Below are 18,525 nucleotides of genomic sequence, written 5' to 3'. Positions count from 1 at the left end.
TTTATATATATAATTTAAAATTAGTTTAATTTATACCTAATATTATATTAACTTTTAAACCTTTTAAAAGAATAAGCTTAATACTTTTTATATTATTTCTAAAGAGAAAAAAGCTAATATAAATAATAATTAATTATATATAATAATAATAAAAATAAGAAAATATAAATTATAATAAATAACTAGTAAAATACTATTAAGTAAATAACCTAATATAATTAAATCTTTATAATATAAAACTAATTAATTATATAGAAAATTTAACTAAATAATACTAAAATATATAATAATAAAAGTATTAATTCTTATATTAGTTTAACTAAATATTTTAAGAAGTATTTATAATATCTTTTATATAAATCTACTAAAATATATAGTAATTAACTTAATTTTCTTTTAGTATCTTATAAACTTTTATTTAGGCTTAAATCTTATAATAATAAAATAAAAATAAGTACTATAAAAAATATAAGATTAAGAAAATTCTAACTATTAAAAATATATTATAATAAAGATAATAAAGAAATATACTAGTAAAATAAATAGGCTATATATAACTAATATAAAAGCTATTAAAAGCTATAAAGAATACTAAAATACCTATAAGATTTAAGTTATAATAAAAAGATATTCAAATAAGTAATAAATCTAAATAGTATTAAATTAAAGAAAATAATAAGCTTAAGTAAAGTAAAATTTAAATAATATTAATTATTAATTATTTCTTACTTAAAAGTATATATAAAATATATAATAAGTTAAATTAAATAAGAAAAATAAGTATATAAATATATAATATAATAATATAACTTAAATTAAAATAATAATAAGCTTAAAAAAGTAATAAGTAAAATATAAATTAAGCTTTATTAGAGATATATTAAATAATAATAAGTAAATCCTAAGTATTTAGATAATTACTATAAAATACTAATAAAAATAAGAGAATTCTTAGAGTTATTCTTTTTATTCTTTTTAGGCTTTAAGTTAAATATAAATAATAATATAAAAGATAATAAGCTAAATAGTAATAATAATAAGCTAGATTAATATTAATAATAATAATAAGTTAAATAAGAATAATAAACTAATAAAAGTATAATATTATATTACTTTTAAACTATAATAAAACTAGTAATAATATTAACTAAATAGTAAATAGTATAGTAAATATTATAAATACTATTAGAAAGCTAATAAAAGATAGTATTATTTAGTTAAAAAGGTTATAATTTACTAGAAAGAATTAGCTAGATTATAATATAAAAGTAATAAAATAAAGTTATTATATAAGCTTTTCTTATAATAGCTAAAATTAATAGTAATAATAAAGCTAAAAGTAATCTTATTAGACTTATAATTAGCTTAAATAGTAAACTTAATAGTATTATAATAATAGCTAAAAGTAAGAAATTTAGCTATAAGCTTAATATAATATGACTTTTATATTTAAAATTAGCTTTAATAGTAAAAATAAAAATAAAATAGCTCTTTTATTAGTAATATATTATATTAAGTAAATTATATAATATAAGTAAAAGTTAGATATTTTCTTATATAGGTTATTTTAATATACCTTATAAAGCTATTTACTCTTCTTATTATTATAAAGCTTTTTATTATTAAAGTTAGAATTAGTCTTATAATAACTAAAATAATAATAAGATAGATTATTACTATAAGAGAAATACTAAAAGGTATTAAGAATAATAAATATAATAGTAAATTAAAAGTAAATAATATATAAAAGTAATAATAAAAAATATAATATAAAATAAGTTAGATAATAATAAGTATAAAAAGTAATAATAGGTTAATATTTAGTAGTAAAAATAGAAGATTTATAAAGTTTACTTAAAAAGAAAGTATTTAATTTATAATATTAAAAGAGAAAAAGATAAAAGAATAAAAAAAGTAAATAGATTATTTTTATAAGTACTATTAGTAAGAGTGTAATTATAATAAAATAGTCTTATATAAGAGTATTTATTTATATAATAAACTTATTATATTAATACTTATATATATATATATTCTAATAAGAGTAAAATTTAAGATAAAAGTAATAAGAAAGCTACTAAAACCTACTTATAAGTAGAGAGAAGTAAATATAAAAGTAAGTAGTAAAAGAGTATATTATAGATTTAAGTATAATACTTAAATCTTAAAGAAAAAGAAGATAAATATATAAGAAAAGCTATTAAAAAACCTATTATAATTTTAAATTAAAGCTTATTTAAATCTTATAAGAGTACTATTAGAAATTATATTTATCTCTTTTTTTTCTTTTTTTTTCTTTTTTTCTTCTTTTTATAATAAAAGTTACTATTAATAATACTAATTTATAAAAGCTTTTAAGCTAGTCTCTTATAGTATTTAATATTATACCTAAAATTTAGAGAGAATTTTACCTAAAGTTATATATAATTAGGATTAAAGAGAGTATTTAACTTAATATTTATTATTTAGTAAAAAGAAAGAAAAGTATTTTAACTCTTTATATAATAATTAATAGAAAGAGTATTTAACTTAATACTTATTATCTAGTAAAAAGAAAAGAAGTATTTTACTCTCTAAATAATAATTAGTAGAGAGAGTATTTAACTTAGTACTTATTATCTAGTAAAAAGAAAAAGAGTATTTAACTCTTTATCTAATAATTAGTAAAGAGTTAGGGTTAAATTAGTACTTATTATCTAGTAAAAGAAAAAGAGTATTTAACTCTCTATATAATAATTAATAGAGAGAGTATTTAACTTAATACTTATTATCTAGTAAAAAGAAAAAGAGTATTTTACTTTATTTCTAATATAGAGATTATTCTAATATATTTTTAGTACTTATCTTTATATTTAGTATTTAACTTACTATCTAAAAGAGAGAGACTTTTACTTTATAGTTAGTATTTAATTTACTATCTAGAAGAGATAGATCTTTTACTTTATAGTTAGTATTTAATTTTATACTTCTATTAAGCTAGCTATTTTAAGCTCTCTTTTATAGCTAGTAGCTCTAAGCCTTAGAAAAGCTAGCTAATCTAAGCTCTCTTTTATAGCTAGTAGCTCTAAGCCTTAGAAAAAGCTAGCTAATCTAAGCTCTCTTTTATAGCTAGTAGCTCTAAGCCTTAGAAACTAGCTAACTAAGCCTTTTAAGCTAGCTATCTAAGCTCTCTTTTATAGCTAGTAGCTCTAGCCTTAGAAAAACTAGCTAATCTAAGCTCTCTTTTATAGCTAGCTAGCCTAGCCTTAGAAAAGCTAGCTAACCTAGACTTTCTAAAAGCTAGCTAGTCTAAGCTCTCTTTTATAGCTAGTAGCTCTAGCCTTAGAAAAACTAGCTAATCTAAGCTCTCTTTTATAGCTAGTAGCTCTAAGCCTTAGAAAAGCTAGCTAGTCTAAGCTCTCTTTTATAGCTAGCTATCTAAGCTCTCTTTTATAGCTAGTAGCTTAAGCCTTAGAAAAGCTAGCTAACCTAGACTTCCTAAAAGCTAGCTAACCTAGACCCTAGAGAAGCTAGCTAACCTAGACTTCCTAAAAGCTAGCTAACCTAGACTCCCTAAAAGCTAGCTAACCTAGACTCTTAAAAAGCTAGCTAACCTAGACCCTAGGAAAGCTAGCTAACCTAGACCCTCTATAGAAGCTATCTGCTAGCCCCCCCCTCTAAGCTAGCTAACCTAGACCCCCTTTTAGAGCCGTAAGTCGATTTTTTTGTTTTCTAGTACTAATTATTATTGCGGAAAATAAAAAGAGGCTTGCGAAGCCGGGGAGGCGAGGCCGGAGCCCTGATTAGGTCGGTGGGTTAGTGAGGGGGGGCAACGGAATAGTGCGCACGGGGGCCCTTATAGGGGATTTAGAGGGAAATAGAGTGCTAGAGGCTCTATAAGAGGGAATATAGGGGGAAATTTACAGGGCTTCCAGGGGGGAAGGGTGCTGGGGGCTCTCTAGGGTAGGATTATGGGCTCTATTAGAGGGAATACGGGGGACTGTGAGGGAGACTGGGAGAAGCGGGCTCTGGGGACTGCGAGGGAGACTGGGGAGAGGGCTCTGGGGACTGTGAGGGAGACTGGGAAAGAGGGCTCTGGGGACTGCGAGGGACTGTGAGGGAGACTGGGGAAGAGGGCTCTGGGGACTGTGAGAGACTGTGAGGGAGACTGGGAAAGGGGGATAAGGGCTCTGGGGACTGCGAGGGACTGTGAGGGAGACTGGGGAAGAGGGCTCTGGGGACTGCGAGGGACTGTGAGAGAGACTGGGGATGAGGGCTCTGGGGACTGCGAGAGAGACTGGGGATAAGGGCTCTAGGGACTGCGAGAGAGACTGGGGAAGAGGGCTTTAGGGACTGTGAGAGACTGTGAGAGAGACTGGGAACGAGAGCTCTGGGGGAAGAGGGATTCCGGGGACTATTTGAGGGACTGCGAGGGAGACTGGGAAAGAGGGCTCTGGGGACTGGGTGAGAGACTGGGAAAGAGGGCTCTGGGGACTGCGAGGGACTGTGAGGGAGACTGGGGATAAGAGCTCTGGGGACTGTGAGGGAGACTGGGGACGAGGGATTCCGGGGACTTTGTGAGAGACTGGGGATGAGGTATAAGGGGCTTCCGGAAAAATAGACCGTTTTTGGGGACTAGAGGGCATTTAAGGCTTAGAGGGTTCTAGGGATTTCTAAGACTCTAAGGTTAGGGGCATCCGGAAGATAATAGAGTTTTGTAAAGGGGACTTTGCAGGCACTTGAAGAAGAGGGAATCTGGGGACTTTGCGGGCACTTGAGAAAGAGAGATTTCGGGGACTTTACAGGGGATAATAGGGGGAGGCTTACTATTAAATTAGAAGGCTTTTTCCAAGAATTAATACGAGATTTTACAGGGAATAATAGGGGGAGGCTTGCAAATAAATTAAGGGGGAATTTACAGGGGAAAATAGGGGAATTTACATGGGATAATAGGAGCTTTCTTGCAAGAGATAATAGGGGGAATCTGCCTATTAATATCTAGCTTTTCCCTTAGCTTTTTCCCTTCTTTCTCTCTATCTTTATCCCCTTTGCTTTTAAGCTTTTAAGCTTCTAGCTTCTAAGCTTCTTAGCTATCCTCTTTGCTTTTAAGCTTTTAAGCTTCTAGCTATAGCTTTTAGCTTCTAGCTTCTAGCTTAGATATCTAAGATATCTAGTATCTTCTTTTGCATTCTTTACATTCTAAGATATCTAGTATTCTATATCTAGCTATAGCTCTAAGCTTCTTAGCTTTCTTGCTTGCCTCTTTACCTCTCTTTTCTCTATCTCTTGCAATAGATCTAGCTTTGCTATTCTATCTGCCTCTTTTATCCCCTTTATCCCTCTCTTATGCATCTTTATACTCTCTTTATCTCTCTTTTCTAGCCTTTTTATGTAAATTAGTGCATTTTATATACTATTCTATATAAATCGCTAGGATGCTACACCCTTACCCCTCTTGTAGGAATATCTATGCAGATATCTTAGACCACATTAGGAAGAACCACCCTATAGACTAATATACAGACCTAGATTTATAGCCTCTAGGACTTGCTAGATGCTCTACCTGTAGTATAGCCTGCAAAGGGAAGCTAGGAATCCAGACACACCAAAGTAAGGTCCACGGTATCCTAGGGAAATCGAATATTTCCACCCTCCCGCGAGTCTCTTCCCTATCCTAGCCTTCTGCAGGGCCCTCTAGAGAGCCCTCTAGCTGGCTGTCTTCCCGGCTGTCTTCCCAACAGACAGCTAGCCAGCTAATTGGCCAGCTATCTAGTCAGCCAATTAGGACCTTTTCGGGTTAGAAGGAACCCCCTTCCGGCCAGCTAGATGGAAGGGCCCAGAATTAGGTTCCTAGCTATCAAAGAAGAACCCTATAGCTTCCAGCCCGCATGCAGGCTAGCAATAGGAAGAGACTCGCGAGAACCCTGTCCCCAGACATCGAAAGACCCTAAACCCGGCCCCGAAGACAGACCCTCCTAAGAGAGAAAGACTCAGATGCCTCCCAGGAAGACGCTCGGAAAGACGCCCAGGAAGACTCACAAGATAACTCCCAGGACGACTCCCAGAATAACTCCCTGGAAGACCCCCAATCCTGCTCCTGGCCGAGAACCCAATCTGCGTCCTCTTCGGATTCCCTTCCCTCTATTTAGGCTATCAAAAGCCAGATAGAGAGGGAAAATAGGGCCCCTTTAGCCCGGGAATTCTCAGAAGACCCCCCATAATACCCGTTGTCTCCAGAGGCCCCCCCTAGGGTCTTCTAGTCCGTTAATAGAAGAGGTTATCTTAGCTTTCTCGCAGGACTCTTCCCTAGGGCCCTCCTAAGAGACAGACTCTCTCCCTTTCCCTCCCCCTCCGTCTAATCCCTTCATTATTCTAGACCTTCCCACAGCAAGCCTGGCTGCCCAGCACGACAAGATCACAGCTCCCCTCTTAGAGGCTCCCTCTATGAAAAGACTGCTAGCCTTCTCTAAGATTCCTATCCCAGAAAAGAGGCTCCACGCGAGGCATGTAGTGCTTTTTATAGCGGCTACAAAGAGGTCTACAGAGGGATTCCTCAAAAAACCCTCTGAAAGAACCCTCCTTCCCATCCTAGTCCTTTCCTAGCTGCTAGGACTAGCTCTTTAGAAGGATTAAAAGATAGGATAGATCCTAAGGGGCTTCCCTGAAAACCTTAACTCTATTAACCTAGAAGCCTCTATCCCTCTAGAAGACGCTCTAATGTAGCGGACACTAGCAAGATAGGCTATTAAGCTTCTAGAGAGGGGATTTCTAGGGAGGGCTGCTAAGGCTCTCTATGATGGGACTCCTATTGCAGAGGATACCAAGGAAAATAGGGCCTCCCTTAGGGAAAAACACCTAATAGGGCCCAAAAACCCCTTTAATGGGAAGGTAAGGCCTACAGCCGGGCAACCTATTACAAAGAAAGCTATCCTAGAAGCTATCTCCTCTATAAGTAGGGAAAAGGCACCCGGTCTTAGCAGCTAGGATAGGTCCCTTATAGATATAGCTACTAGGGATGCTAGCTTTCTGGGATTTCTAAGGCTGCTAGCCGATATAATTAGGCAGGGCATAGCACCTAGGTTATTCCTGCTCTGTGCTGCCTGCCTTATTAGGCTAGAAAAGACAGGAGAGAGGGTCTAGCCTATCACAATAGGGGACCTTCTTTACCAAATAGCTACTAAGGCTATCCTAATTAGGGCCTTTAAGATAGAGATGCTGCTACCTACCTAGCTAGGAGTTTACAACCTAGAAGGGGTAGAGCCTATTCTCTTTCTGCTGTAGGAAGCCCTAGCTAGAAGGAACCCTAAGGGCTATAAAAGAGTCTTAATCCTAGACTTAGTAAACGCCTTTAACCGGCTGGGAAGAGGGGCTATTGCGGGAAGCACCCTAAAATACGCCCCTACTCTCTATAAGACAGTCACTTAGGCCTATAATAGCCTGTCTCTCCTTATTATACCTTCTAGAACTGCCCTAGCCTCTAGCGAAGGAATTTGGCAAGGGGACTCTCTAGGTCCCCTTCTATTCTCCCTAGGAATCCATCTAACGCTAGAGACTCTTACTAAGGCTCTTCTAGACGCTCTTATTATGGCCTACCTAGATAATATCTTTATCTTAGAAAAGGACCCAAAGGGAGAGACCCTAGATATCGTCCAAAGGGTCTTCCAAAAATCCCCCGCCTCTCTTAACCGACAAAAGAGCAAGAAAGCCTCTGTGGAATCCCTTAGAAAGGAAGAACTAGCTGCCTTAGGGTTCTTTATAGGACTCCTAGCTGCTAGAAGGTCCTTTCTAGAGGGGAAGATTAAGGACTTCTAAAGAGTTCTAGCTCTCTTAGAAGGAATTCCTAAGTAGTATTTCCTACTGCTTCTTAGGGGAAGTATATACCTCCTTCTAAGGCATCTTCTAAGATAGCTAGACCTAGCTGGCCTTAGGGACCTTTAGAGGGAGCTTAACTCTCTTATTTGCAGCTAAATTAGGGCTCTAGCTACTAGGGCTACTAGGCCTCTAGCCTCTATAGGCTATAGAAACCTAGAACCTTCTAAGAATAGGATAAATCCCCTCCTAATAGGTCTTCCAGCTAGGGAGGGAGGCCTTAGAATTCCTCTCCACGCAGACCTAGCTGACGGAATCTTCCAGGCAGCTAGGGTAGCCTCCTAGCTAACGCTAGACCGAATTCTAGGATGGATTCCCATAGCTAGCCCTACTAAGGTCCTGTCTATTTAGAAGGTTCTAGTAGAAGCTAATTCTAGCGCTCTTTCCTTCCTAGACTTAACCCTAGAACCCTCTGAAAAGAGAGCTAGGGTGGAAAATACTAGCTATCTAGGGCAAAAGTGGCTAGATGTGCTACCTACTGCAAAGACTCTCTGTCTTACAGACCCAAAAGTCACAGAATCCCTTTGCAGCTAACTGCTCCTTCCCGTAGGAAATAGGGATAGCCCCTATAGCTATTGCGGGGCCCTAGCCTCTATTAACCACAAAGACTGCTGTAAGGTAGCAGATAGAAAGTAGACCTCCCGCTATAACTAAGTTACTTGTGCCCTTATAAAAGCACTATCTAGCTGGGCTAGCTTGGAAGTTAGGGAAGAACCCTCTAATCTAGCAGAAGGCGTTTAGAAGAGACCTAATTTTATAGTTGCCCTATCTGGCACCAAGTACTTCTATAACGTACAGATAGTAGCTGTAAATAAGGCCTCCTGTAGGGAAGACCCCTATAGCACCCTTTTGGAAGCTGCAGCTGAGAAAAGCCGGAAATATAGGGCTTTAGGCTCTATCTTTAGGCCTCTTATTTTTTTAGCTGGGGGCCTTCTAGAGAAGGTCTCTGCTAAACACTATAGGGAAATTTAGGATGCTGTGGGCCCTACTGCTTCTACTTAGATGGATAATTCTATTGGGATTACGCTAGCCAAGTATAGAGCCCACGCAGCTCTCTCTATTAGTGGGAAAAAACCACCCGTAGAAGAGGCTAGCTGGCTTGCAACGCGGACCCAACTAGCAAAGAATAGAGCATCTAAGGCAGCTAAGGCCACCTAATTTTCTATCCCTTCTTTTTCTTTCCTTCTTTTCCTTCCCTTTTCTTCTTTTCCCTCTCTTTCTCTCTATCTATTTCTATCTTTTATATCTATCTTCTATCTATTCTATCTAGTCTCTCTATTTCTGTCTTTCTATCTATCTATTCTCTCTCTACTATTCCCTCTATTCTCTCTATCTACCTCTAAGGTTCTCTAAAAACCCCTCTTTTTGTGTACTTAGTTTGCTAGCTTTCCTTTTGCAACCTATCTATCTAGCTTAGTTAGAATTAGTCTGGCAAGATAGCTTTTAGATAATAATGCTAACCCTAGTCTAAAGAGCATAATAAGCTATTTAAAGAGCTTATACCTTATTCTAAAGGCTATTTTCTATTTATCTCCCTTCTAAATCTATATCTTATAAAAGGCAGTAATAATATCTAACTTAGTAAATTATTTTGCTTTTCTAATATTATAAAGGGTCTTATAAATTAGCAGGAGAGAGTAATAATCTTTACGCATAATTCTATTTAGCTCTTAGTAATTCACATAGAAGTATAGACCTCCTTCTAGTTTCTTAATAAATAGAACTAGAGTAGCAGCTAGAGAGTTACTTACTTAGATAAAGTTCTTATCTAGTAGCTTTATTAAGGTCTTCTAGAGCACTAAGAGCTTATCTCTTAATATATTATATAGTAGTCCCTATAGAACCTTAGCATTCTTTCTATTTGCTTGCTCTAGTTAGATTTAGTAGTTTACTTCTAGTCTTAAGGGTAGTAGTTTATTAGCCTAGAACTTATTAAATAGTGCTTAGAATTCTTAGTATTATTAAGGGAGCCTTATATATAGGTCTATAATAATTTTCTATTAAAGGGCCTTATTAATATCTACTAAGCTTGCTAAGAATATCTAGACTTAGGTGTTCTTTCTTGCGCGTTAAGTCTAAGCGTAGAACTCTATCCTAGATATCTAGGTATATAGACCTCTTATTATGCCTTTTATGTTATTTTCTATTCTTAGCTATTATAGCCTAATTTCTAAGTACTCTTCCTTTATATAGATAGTAACTTCTTAGTCTTTTATCTAAGCTAGTTCTATAATTATATTGTGGTTATCTATTTTGGGTATAATATACTATGTGGGCGGAATTGCTCACACCTGGTGGCTTGACAAGGGATAGGAAAAAGGGACTTAGTGTTTTCATTTGATCTTATAGCTACCACACAGATAAAAGGGAGGTTTTGCCCCCTCTAGCTAGACCACACATAATTAACAGACTTAACCGCGATTTTCTTAACTAGAGCTATTTACTTAATACATTTAATGCTTATTTACTAAATCCCTTATTAACTAAGAATACCTTTCTTTGCCACAGGTTATACCTTACAAAGGCACACTACTAAATAATATTGCTAAGGTCTTCCAAAAAGACTAAAGCAATTAAAGATTAAATACTATTTAATCCAAGCAAGCGGGAGATTTTTAACTATCTAGCCTAAAAGCGCCTTTCTTTACTACGTGCTACACCTCACAGAGGCGCACTACCAAATAATATTAGGAAAGTCTTCCAGGAAGACTAAAGCAATTAAGAATTAAATACTATTTAATCTAGGCAATTAGAAGGATTCTAACTACTTAAACTAAAGGGAAGTAATAATCTAGACTAAATTGCTAATAAGTTGCGTGTAAGTGCAGTATTTTGCAGGGCGCTCTAAGCTCTTAGGTGTGTTCGTTTTAGGCTAACAAAATACAAGCAAACTTTATGCTGTATGTGTCTATTAATATCTATTTAAATACTTATAATTTCTAAAGTTATAGTGCCTTAGTCTCTATTAAAAGCTATTACTTCTTATAGGGGGATTAAAATACACTAAAGTTTATTCCTTTATATAAAATATTTATTAATTATACTATAAGATATATAACCTATATTTACTAATGTGAATATAAAAGCTATATTATCTACTAAAGTGGAAATACTAAAGGGTATACTCTCTGCTAGGTAGTCTCTTAGTCCTTATAAGTTAAGGCTCTTTATTTGCTCTTAGTTATATTTTTAGCTAAGAGCTATTCTTTTCCTAAATCCCCTAAATCTTCCCCTAAACTCTCTTTACCTATTTTTGCTTAGGTTCTTAAAGCTTTTATAGGTAGAATTACTAGCTTTAGTTTATATTGCCTAATAAAGTGTCTATTAAGGCTATAGCATAGGCATGCTCTTTTATCCTTCTATTATTAGAGCTCTTTAGCTAAAGCCTATTTAGCTCTCTAATTAGAACCTATAGCGTTTAGCTTTATCCCTTTCTAGTCTATAGGGTCTAGGGAGAGCGCTTCTATAGTAGCTTGCTTTAATTTACTATAGTTACTTTATTGCAGTTAAGATAGGTTCTAATATTAGTTCTATCTACTATAAAGGCGGTATTTATTAAGGTTAGCGCCTAGGTTCTAGAGTGTATTTATATACTTAGAGTAGGTTATTAGCAAATTTAGTTAGCCTACTAAGTATGCTTATAGGGTTAGATTAATAGCTTGCTTTAAGCTATTAATTTGCACTAAGTTATTCTAGGTTACTCTCCTACTATCTAATAACTCCTTTTTAAACTTAGGGAGAAAGGCAGTAAAGCTCTCCTTATCCTTCTGCCTTATTATTTCTAGTTAGCTTATAGCGCGCTATTAGCTATTTAGGTTACTATAGTAGGTTACTAGGTACTCTAAGAACTAGTCTAGGGTATAATAGCCTTTTATAGCGCCTTTCTTAAAGAATATAGCAGCTATCCCTTAAGGGGCCTAGTCTAACTAGGCATAGATATACACAAACTAGTTAAAGGGACTTTCTATAGCTAATCTATCTATATAGAGCTTACTCTATATCTTAAGTTACTAAGTTTAGAACTTTTAGCGGTTCCTATTAAATCTCTATAGATTAGAGAGTATTAGTTTTCTTTTTATAGCTTTATTAGCTAAGCCTAGTTATATAGGTTTAGGTCTAACTATTAGGGGGTAAGAAGTTATAAATAGTATAGTAATAGCTAATTATAGAGCTTAGATTTATGCTTATATAGCTTCCTAATTATTCTCTTGCTTTATATATAGGATTTAGAGTTATTCTAATATCTAGCTTATTATTTATAGTATTAACTGCGTGTTTCTCCTAGGAGATTCTCTGTCTTAATTTATTAATTCTATTATTAGACTAGTTATTAGTTTGTCTTATTCTATTCTATTATGCTAGAGGCTCTAGTCTAGATGTCTTATCTCTTGCTCCTAGAGGCTAACTCCTACTTATTTATTTATTATTATTATTATTATTGCTTATTTTTAAGCCTTCTACTTATCTATAGTTTATATAGGTTATTATAGGGTTCTAATAAATGCTTAAGTAAGTAAATACTAAAGCTACTACTTAAGCACAAGTAAATATACAAGTTATATAAGGTAAATTCTTCCTAATATAAGAGTTTAAAAAGACTTATTTAATCTACCTAATAATATTATTATAAAGAGGAAGAATTAATAAAATAAAAGGAGAGATCCCCTAGATCTCTCCTGTAATATCCTCTATATGTACTAACTATAATGTTAGTTATATAGGCAACTATTAGACATAGGTATTACAACCACGGTTGCGATTAACTATATTGTGGCGACGCAATAAGGCCTTCGGCCGAGTCTCCTTCAGGGTCTAACCCGTCACAGTGCGTACAAATAGAGATTCGGGTGCGTACAATTAAAGACTGTCCAAACATAATATCCAACTTAGCAAATCGTTCTATATTAAGAAAATACCTAGTTAGCCCAGATATAGTAGTAGTGTAGTGGGTTGGCGCATTAGTGTTAGCCCCCGTAGCTAAAATGTCAGGCCTCTTTAGCAATTCCCTTTCAGAGAAGCTCCCCTTTGTAAAACTTTTGAGATACGCAGCGTGACTTAATCATCCCAATTCCAACTCTTTCGTACTGGTCCTCTAAGAGTGTTTCCTTCACAAGTAAAATGTAGTAAGTCTTCTCAGCATCTTCCGCTTTGTCGACTTTTATTCCAATAACAACACAATAACAAAAATGTTCGTTGATATCCATATCGAACGATAAAAACCCTACCTCCTTTGAGCCTGCGTCTAGAATGAGACGTTGACTCCCCTGTCGTGCCATTCTACAGCTCTGAAACTCTCTGATTTGGACAAGCAATATATTTTGCCGTTTAGGGTCAATTTGCAGGTCCGCACGGCTTACAAGTTTCAAGTAGAGGTCTGGCGGGGGGAAACTAACGCGAGAATATGTCATCCAAGACCACGACGGCAAGCCCTGATCTTTGTAATTCGTTTCCTTTTTGTCGGTTTTGTCGAAGTGTTGCCATAGAAGGAGCCGGTGAAGGTAGGATTCGAAGATGCCGTGTCGACATTTAGTGTCTAAGACACTTTCCATACGCTTCACTAAGCTAGAAATCGCAATCTGCCTATCTGAATTGTAGGTGAGACGACGTCCTGCATACATTTCGAAGAGCATTTTAATAGCTTGCAAGATGAAACGGTAGCCCCAGTTTATCAGAGATTTTGGAAAGTCTGGGTCAAAAATGAAGCTGTCACCCCGCCCTGGTTCCGCAATTACCCCAGCGTTTTCACAGGCTGCGCCTCGGCCACAACTCCAATATATGCCAGTTTTAGTAAAGTGGATGACTCGACGGGACAGCACAAGTTCTTGTAATACCCAAGCTCTCTGATTTAGTGGGCCGTCGATCACTTTCTCAATGAAATCCCTCTTAGTGCTCCTGCCGTAATCGCGGTTATCGATGTCTCTCCTTCTTCCGTAGCTGTAACGAGGCATTTTCGGCCGCCTAAGAAAACCCTCTTTCCAGTTCTCCGCCGAAGTAGCAGCAATAGTGCAATAAGCTGAGCCATAGACCAGTTCCATGAGCTTAGCTTCAGTATCCCAGTCGCTCACGTTTCCCCCCTGAAGAGGTTGAGCTATACAGAGAGCGTCGATCCAAAGATACTGGATCCCAAGTGCTCGCGTGACTTTAACAGCGTCGTGGAACGTCTTCAGCGATTCATGTATGGTGAATTCTTTCAATCGTTGACTGTAATTTTCTGAGGTTGTGCAGAACTGCTTCTTTTCTTCACTGCTTTGACGACCCCAACAATGGGATAGCGCAATATAGCTACCTCCTTGGAGCAGGCTTTCTTGTTTTAACTTTGTCTCCCAGAGTTCCAACATTGGGGAGTCTGAATCACCGACAAAGATGACTCTTGTCGGCCAGAATCGTGTACGGGGTTTGCATTGGCTTCGACTTGGAAATATTTCCCAGCCATCGGGTCCAAGAAAACTCCGCTCTTCATGATATTTGTCACACTCCTGGAGCCATTGGCGTAGTAATGCGAAGTACGGAGGACTTTCAGTTGAAGGGATTTCGGCAAGTCTAGGCCATCGCGGTGGATCCCCTAAAGCACGCCTAACCCGATGAATCGGCCGATAATCCGGCTGCTCTTTATAATACAGCGGATCATCTTGATACGGATCATAATTCCCATCATACGGCTCAGCACTAAAGCTTTTGTGAATCCATCCGGAAGTACCAGCATCCCGAGACGCCCTTTTGGTGTTCACATTAGTGCGACGCTCTGCATTCTGCGTGGAGCTGGCCTGTCTCCCTCCTCTTGCGGTTCGCTGTCTCTTCACGCCTTGTATCTCTTGCGGCCGTGGCCTTCCGCATAATGGCTTGGATTTCGCTCTTGGCGTGTGTTCTGGGTGTTGTTTGTTGAGGGTCTCTTGAATTCTAGGGCTCTTTCGCCTGTGGGCAGTCGTCTCCTCGTTGTCGCCTTCGCCAGAACGGCGATGTTTGGCTAAAGTCATTCAGTTATGGGTTGCAGAAGAGGAGATGAATGAATCCGTACAGCTTGACCGATCAGGCCTGATTAGCAGTTGGCCAGGTTTGTTATGACATCCTCGCGTGCTACCACTATTTCGCTTTGCACCACTAGCTGCCATATCGATTAACAATGTGACGTGAGACGAGCCCGCTTTCTACATATCGCGCATCGCGCGGGAAGCGAAAGGTTCGACCTAGGGTTCTGTTGGAAACGCTACAAGAATCTTAAATCACGATAGGGTCAACGTAGCAGCTTCCTTGTATTCAGTGAATTAATTAATTATCTTGTGTTGCCTTCTGTCTCTGGTTGGGCTGAGATTGGGCGTTGCCCAATCTCGCTTAACGAGTATAATAATATTGCCTTAGTGCAATACCCCGATTCTTATATACTATCTGAAGCCTACCCTGACTTCCATTTTAAAATATCGCAGTCAGCCAGGGTCTCCTCGGCTGCATCCCCTGCGCCCTGCGCCACCCAGGAAGACCCGCTTTGCCGCCCCCAAATTCCAAATACATGTAATAGTCCAAGCGAGTATAATGTGCAAAGGGTACAATGTAATTTAGTAAACTACCCATTTTTCGTCCGTGCGCTGCCTGACCCCAGGTTTTATTTTTACTCCAACTCCCGCGCCAGTGGCACGGCCCGTGAAGTAATGACCCCTATTTCAGGTAATTTTATGAAATTACCTTGTTGAACCCGGGTGGAAGCGGTGTTAGCACCCAGCCTCGTCCGCGTTGTTGCTTCAATGCTAACCCTATTAGTGTGTGTGGCACCAGACTTCATATCACCAACACATAAGCACAGCGCAGCCTCATTGGCTGACAACGAGCGCCAAAATGTCAAACCTTAGCGACCCTACCTTTTAGCGTCATAGCTTGACAGGGGCATACAGGAGCTCTTCCTTGCAGATCTTAGCATCCGGTGGGCGTAAAGACGAATATTGAAACTCCCTGGGACCCCCCCCATCACTTACCCGAGATCTATCTGCTTTATACCGCCACGCAGCATGTCATACTTAAGCCACGACCATATTCGGATCTCGCCGAGCTAAGGTTGGCATAACTCGGCTAGCCATGCTCGCTGACTAGCCGAATCGCGGGGTCGAGCTACGGGGGGGAGAGATACGATTGTTCATTTGGTTACGATAGCTGCCGTCGCCAGATCGTTATTTTTGGTGCAATCTAGAGATCTTAGAAAGTCTCCGAGCAAGCCATCCGCAAATTTATGCCCGGTACTGGAACGACGACGGCGCCAGCGCCAGCAGCTGGCGTGCGCAGCATGAATGGGTGCTGGACCTGTCGTCTTAGACGGAAGAAGTGCGATGAAACACGCCCGTGCTGTCGGAACTGCAACCAGCTGCAAATCGAGTGTGCATATGGGCCGAAGCCGGTATGGATGGATCGAGGAGTCCTCGAACGCGACGCAGCCTTCAAGATCAAGAAACAAATCGCAGCACGTTCCCATCGACGAACGAAATTATCATCTTACTCTTCACAATCGGCGATGGTATTAGCTTCGAGTGATTCGCAGCTGTCCAACGACCTGCGGCAAGCAGGAGACGGCACTCGGCAGCAGAACATGGATCTTGGGGATATTAGTCTTAGGGCACATCAACATGTAGATAGTGGATGGTGTACTACGGACAACATGGCTACCAGTGGCTTGGATACCACTGGCATCGATACCACAGTTAGCCTGGGTTCGGTCGTGGAAGGGTCTGCCCTTGATTTTGCAATGTGGTGCGGCGAATACGGTCCCAAGCAAGACGCCATTCTCTCTCCTAAACTTTCTTTGCAATTATATTCATGGCCGACGCTATCGCCGCACAACGATTTGGGAGACACGTCGTCTCAAAATACCGTTCTCGAAAGCGTAGAAGCTGCACGGACGGCGCCTAGACATGGCAAGTCGGTTGAGCCACCTGACACGTATTCTACGAGCCACAACAGCGCGATGAACTGTTCTACTGGTAGTTCTAGCATGATGGAAAGCGATAGTGATTGGTTCTGTCGTGTGTCTCCCAGCCGAGGTATTTTTTTTTTTTTTTTCAACTCTGCGAGCGGCCTTCTCAGGCTGGTTGTGTTTTACGATGCTAACATCAACTTTTAAGGTATGCTCACTGCAGAAGATGCTCTGCTTTTATCATATTATACAGAGGACGTGCTACCGGCTCAGCTTATCGATCACGGCGGCGAACAATATCGCTGGATGCGCTTCCTACTGCTCACGTTAGCGCCTGTGCTACAGACAACTTTAACGCTGGCAAAGGCATATAGACGATACGCCACTCGCGACGACAATACAGCAAATATAGAATGCGCCGACTTGTTAAGGAACGCGGTGGATGCTGTTCTGTGCATTCCGTCGGTACTTGCAACGCTATCCATTGGTGACCAGGAGCGTCAGGCAGAGCAGGTAATTGTTGCTTGCACGTGTCTGGTGCAGACGATTCATCTTAAAGTAAAGATTTGAACCCTGCAGGAGAGCCTTAGAACCCTAATAGCTGACATGTCGAAACAGATTCTCAACGCAACATCGTTGCTCTGGCAAGAGTGCTTGCAGCAAGTTGCGGCGTTTGCCCAGCTTCTGATCGAATCTTGCTGCCATGAACTTGGACGAAATAGCTGACAGGGGGGAAGCTACTACATCGGCTCTGCACGTGTACACCGCGGCAGCTAAGGCCCTTGTTGGCCAGCTGGTTTGGTTTGATATTGTAGGGGCAGTTTCAACAGGAGGCAAGTTGCACCTCACTATTGACTACGACAGCCTCATCGCCTCAAATACATTGCCCGCAGGTGGCGCACCGGGCTGCCGCAAGGACATTGTCGCTCTGTTCTACCAGATACTTTGTCTCCGCCACTGGAAGCTGGATTTGGAAAAGGAAAAGAAGCTCAACGTCATGGAATTGGCCACCAAGGGGTGCCACATCCTGCAGTCACTCGAGGACATCACCACCAGGATTAACAGCGTCGCCCTCAAAACTACAGATGAAGCCGCCTTTGTCGACTCCATCAATCTTGCCTTTACTAGCACGGCCGTCATCTATCTCCGCACGGTAATCTCGGGTCCGATCCCACACCTCAAGGAGATCCGCTCCGAGACCATCAAACTGGGCCATCTACTGCGCGACCTGGCGAAAATGCAGCAGATTGGCTGGGTGCCTTTACCTCTCTGCGTGGCCGCGTGCTTTTGGCCGCAGGAAAAGGTGGGAGAACTCGGCAACCTGATATTCTCAAAGCAGCGAGGCATGTCCGTGTCTGCTGGCGGTGGCGGAGGCGTCGAAATGCGATCAAAGGCTTGCCTCTTGGCGGCGGTAGAAATGGGGCGCCTCGCTCTTCGGGATGGGGGCCAAGTGGACTGGACCCTAGCCGGGCAACATGCGGCTAGTAATAAGCGGGCGCCACTGCTGGGGTGAGGGGAGATCATCAATTGATATAATGCCGCTTTAAAATAAATGTAGCTGTTGTTTAATTAGCCTTAGTTGTATTAGCATTTCTCTCCAAAAACAGCTGCAGAAAAAAAAATAGAAATAAAACGAAGAACATATCGCGATTTCTCTCAAAAAGCGCGCCAGTAATAGAATTAATATAATTAAGTAACAGCAAATGCGTTAGCAGCAATGCATGCATGCAGAACAGACTGACAGCATCAGGACCAGGCTGCGACGGGCGGGCGTGTCGCTGAAG

At 39.2% G+C, this 18,525-nt stretch overlaps 2 protein-coding genes across 2 annotated transcripts; one reads left to right on the top strand and one right to left on the bottom strand.

Annotated features, from left to right (window-relative positions):
• Window positions 1–12,857: 12,857 nt before the first annotated feature.
• VFPPC_10867 (tol-like protein) lies at window positions 12,858–14,822 on the bottom strand (the record flags this gene model as incomplete). Its single annotated transcript, XM_018289167.2, has 1 exon — window positions 12,858–14,822. One exon carries the CDS (start codon window positions 14,820–14,822, stop codon window positions 12,858–12,860), a length of 1,965 nt encoding a protein of 654 aa, XP_018136523.2.
• Window positions 14,823–16,063: 1,241 nt separating this feature from the next.
• VFPPC_10868 (C6 transcription factor) lies at window positions 16,064–18,254 on the top strand (the record flags this gene model as incomplete). Its single annotated transcript, XM_022428731.1, has 4 exons — window positions 16,064–16,862; window positions 16,950–17,267; window positions 17,343–17,421; window positions 17,471–18,254. 4 exons carry the CDS (start codon window positions 16,064–16,066, stop codon window positions 18,252–18,254), a joined length of 1,980 nt encoding a protein of 659 aa, XP_022283949.1.
• Window positions 18,255–18,525: the final 271 nt, after the last annotated feature.

Source organism: Pochonia chlamydosporia, chromosome 2 (genome assembly GCF_001653235.2).
Source record: "Pochonia chlamydosporia 170 chromosome 2, whole genome shotgun sequence".
NCBI lineage: Eukaryota > Fungi > Ascomycota > Sordariomycetes > Hypocreales > Clavicipitaceae > Pochonia > Pochonia chlamydosporia.
Note: the sequence above shows the minus strand (reverse complement) of the source record. Positions and strands in the feature narration are given on the sequence as shown.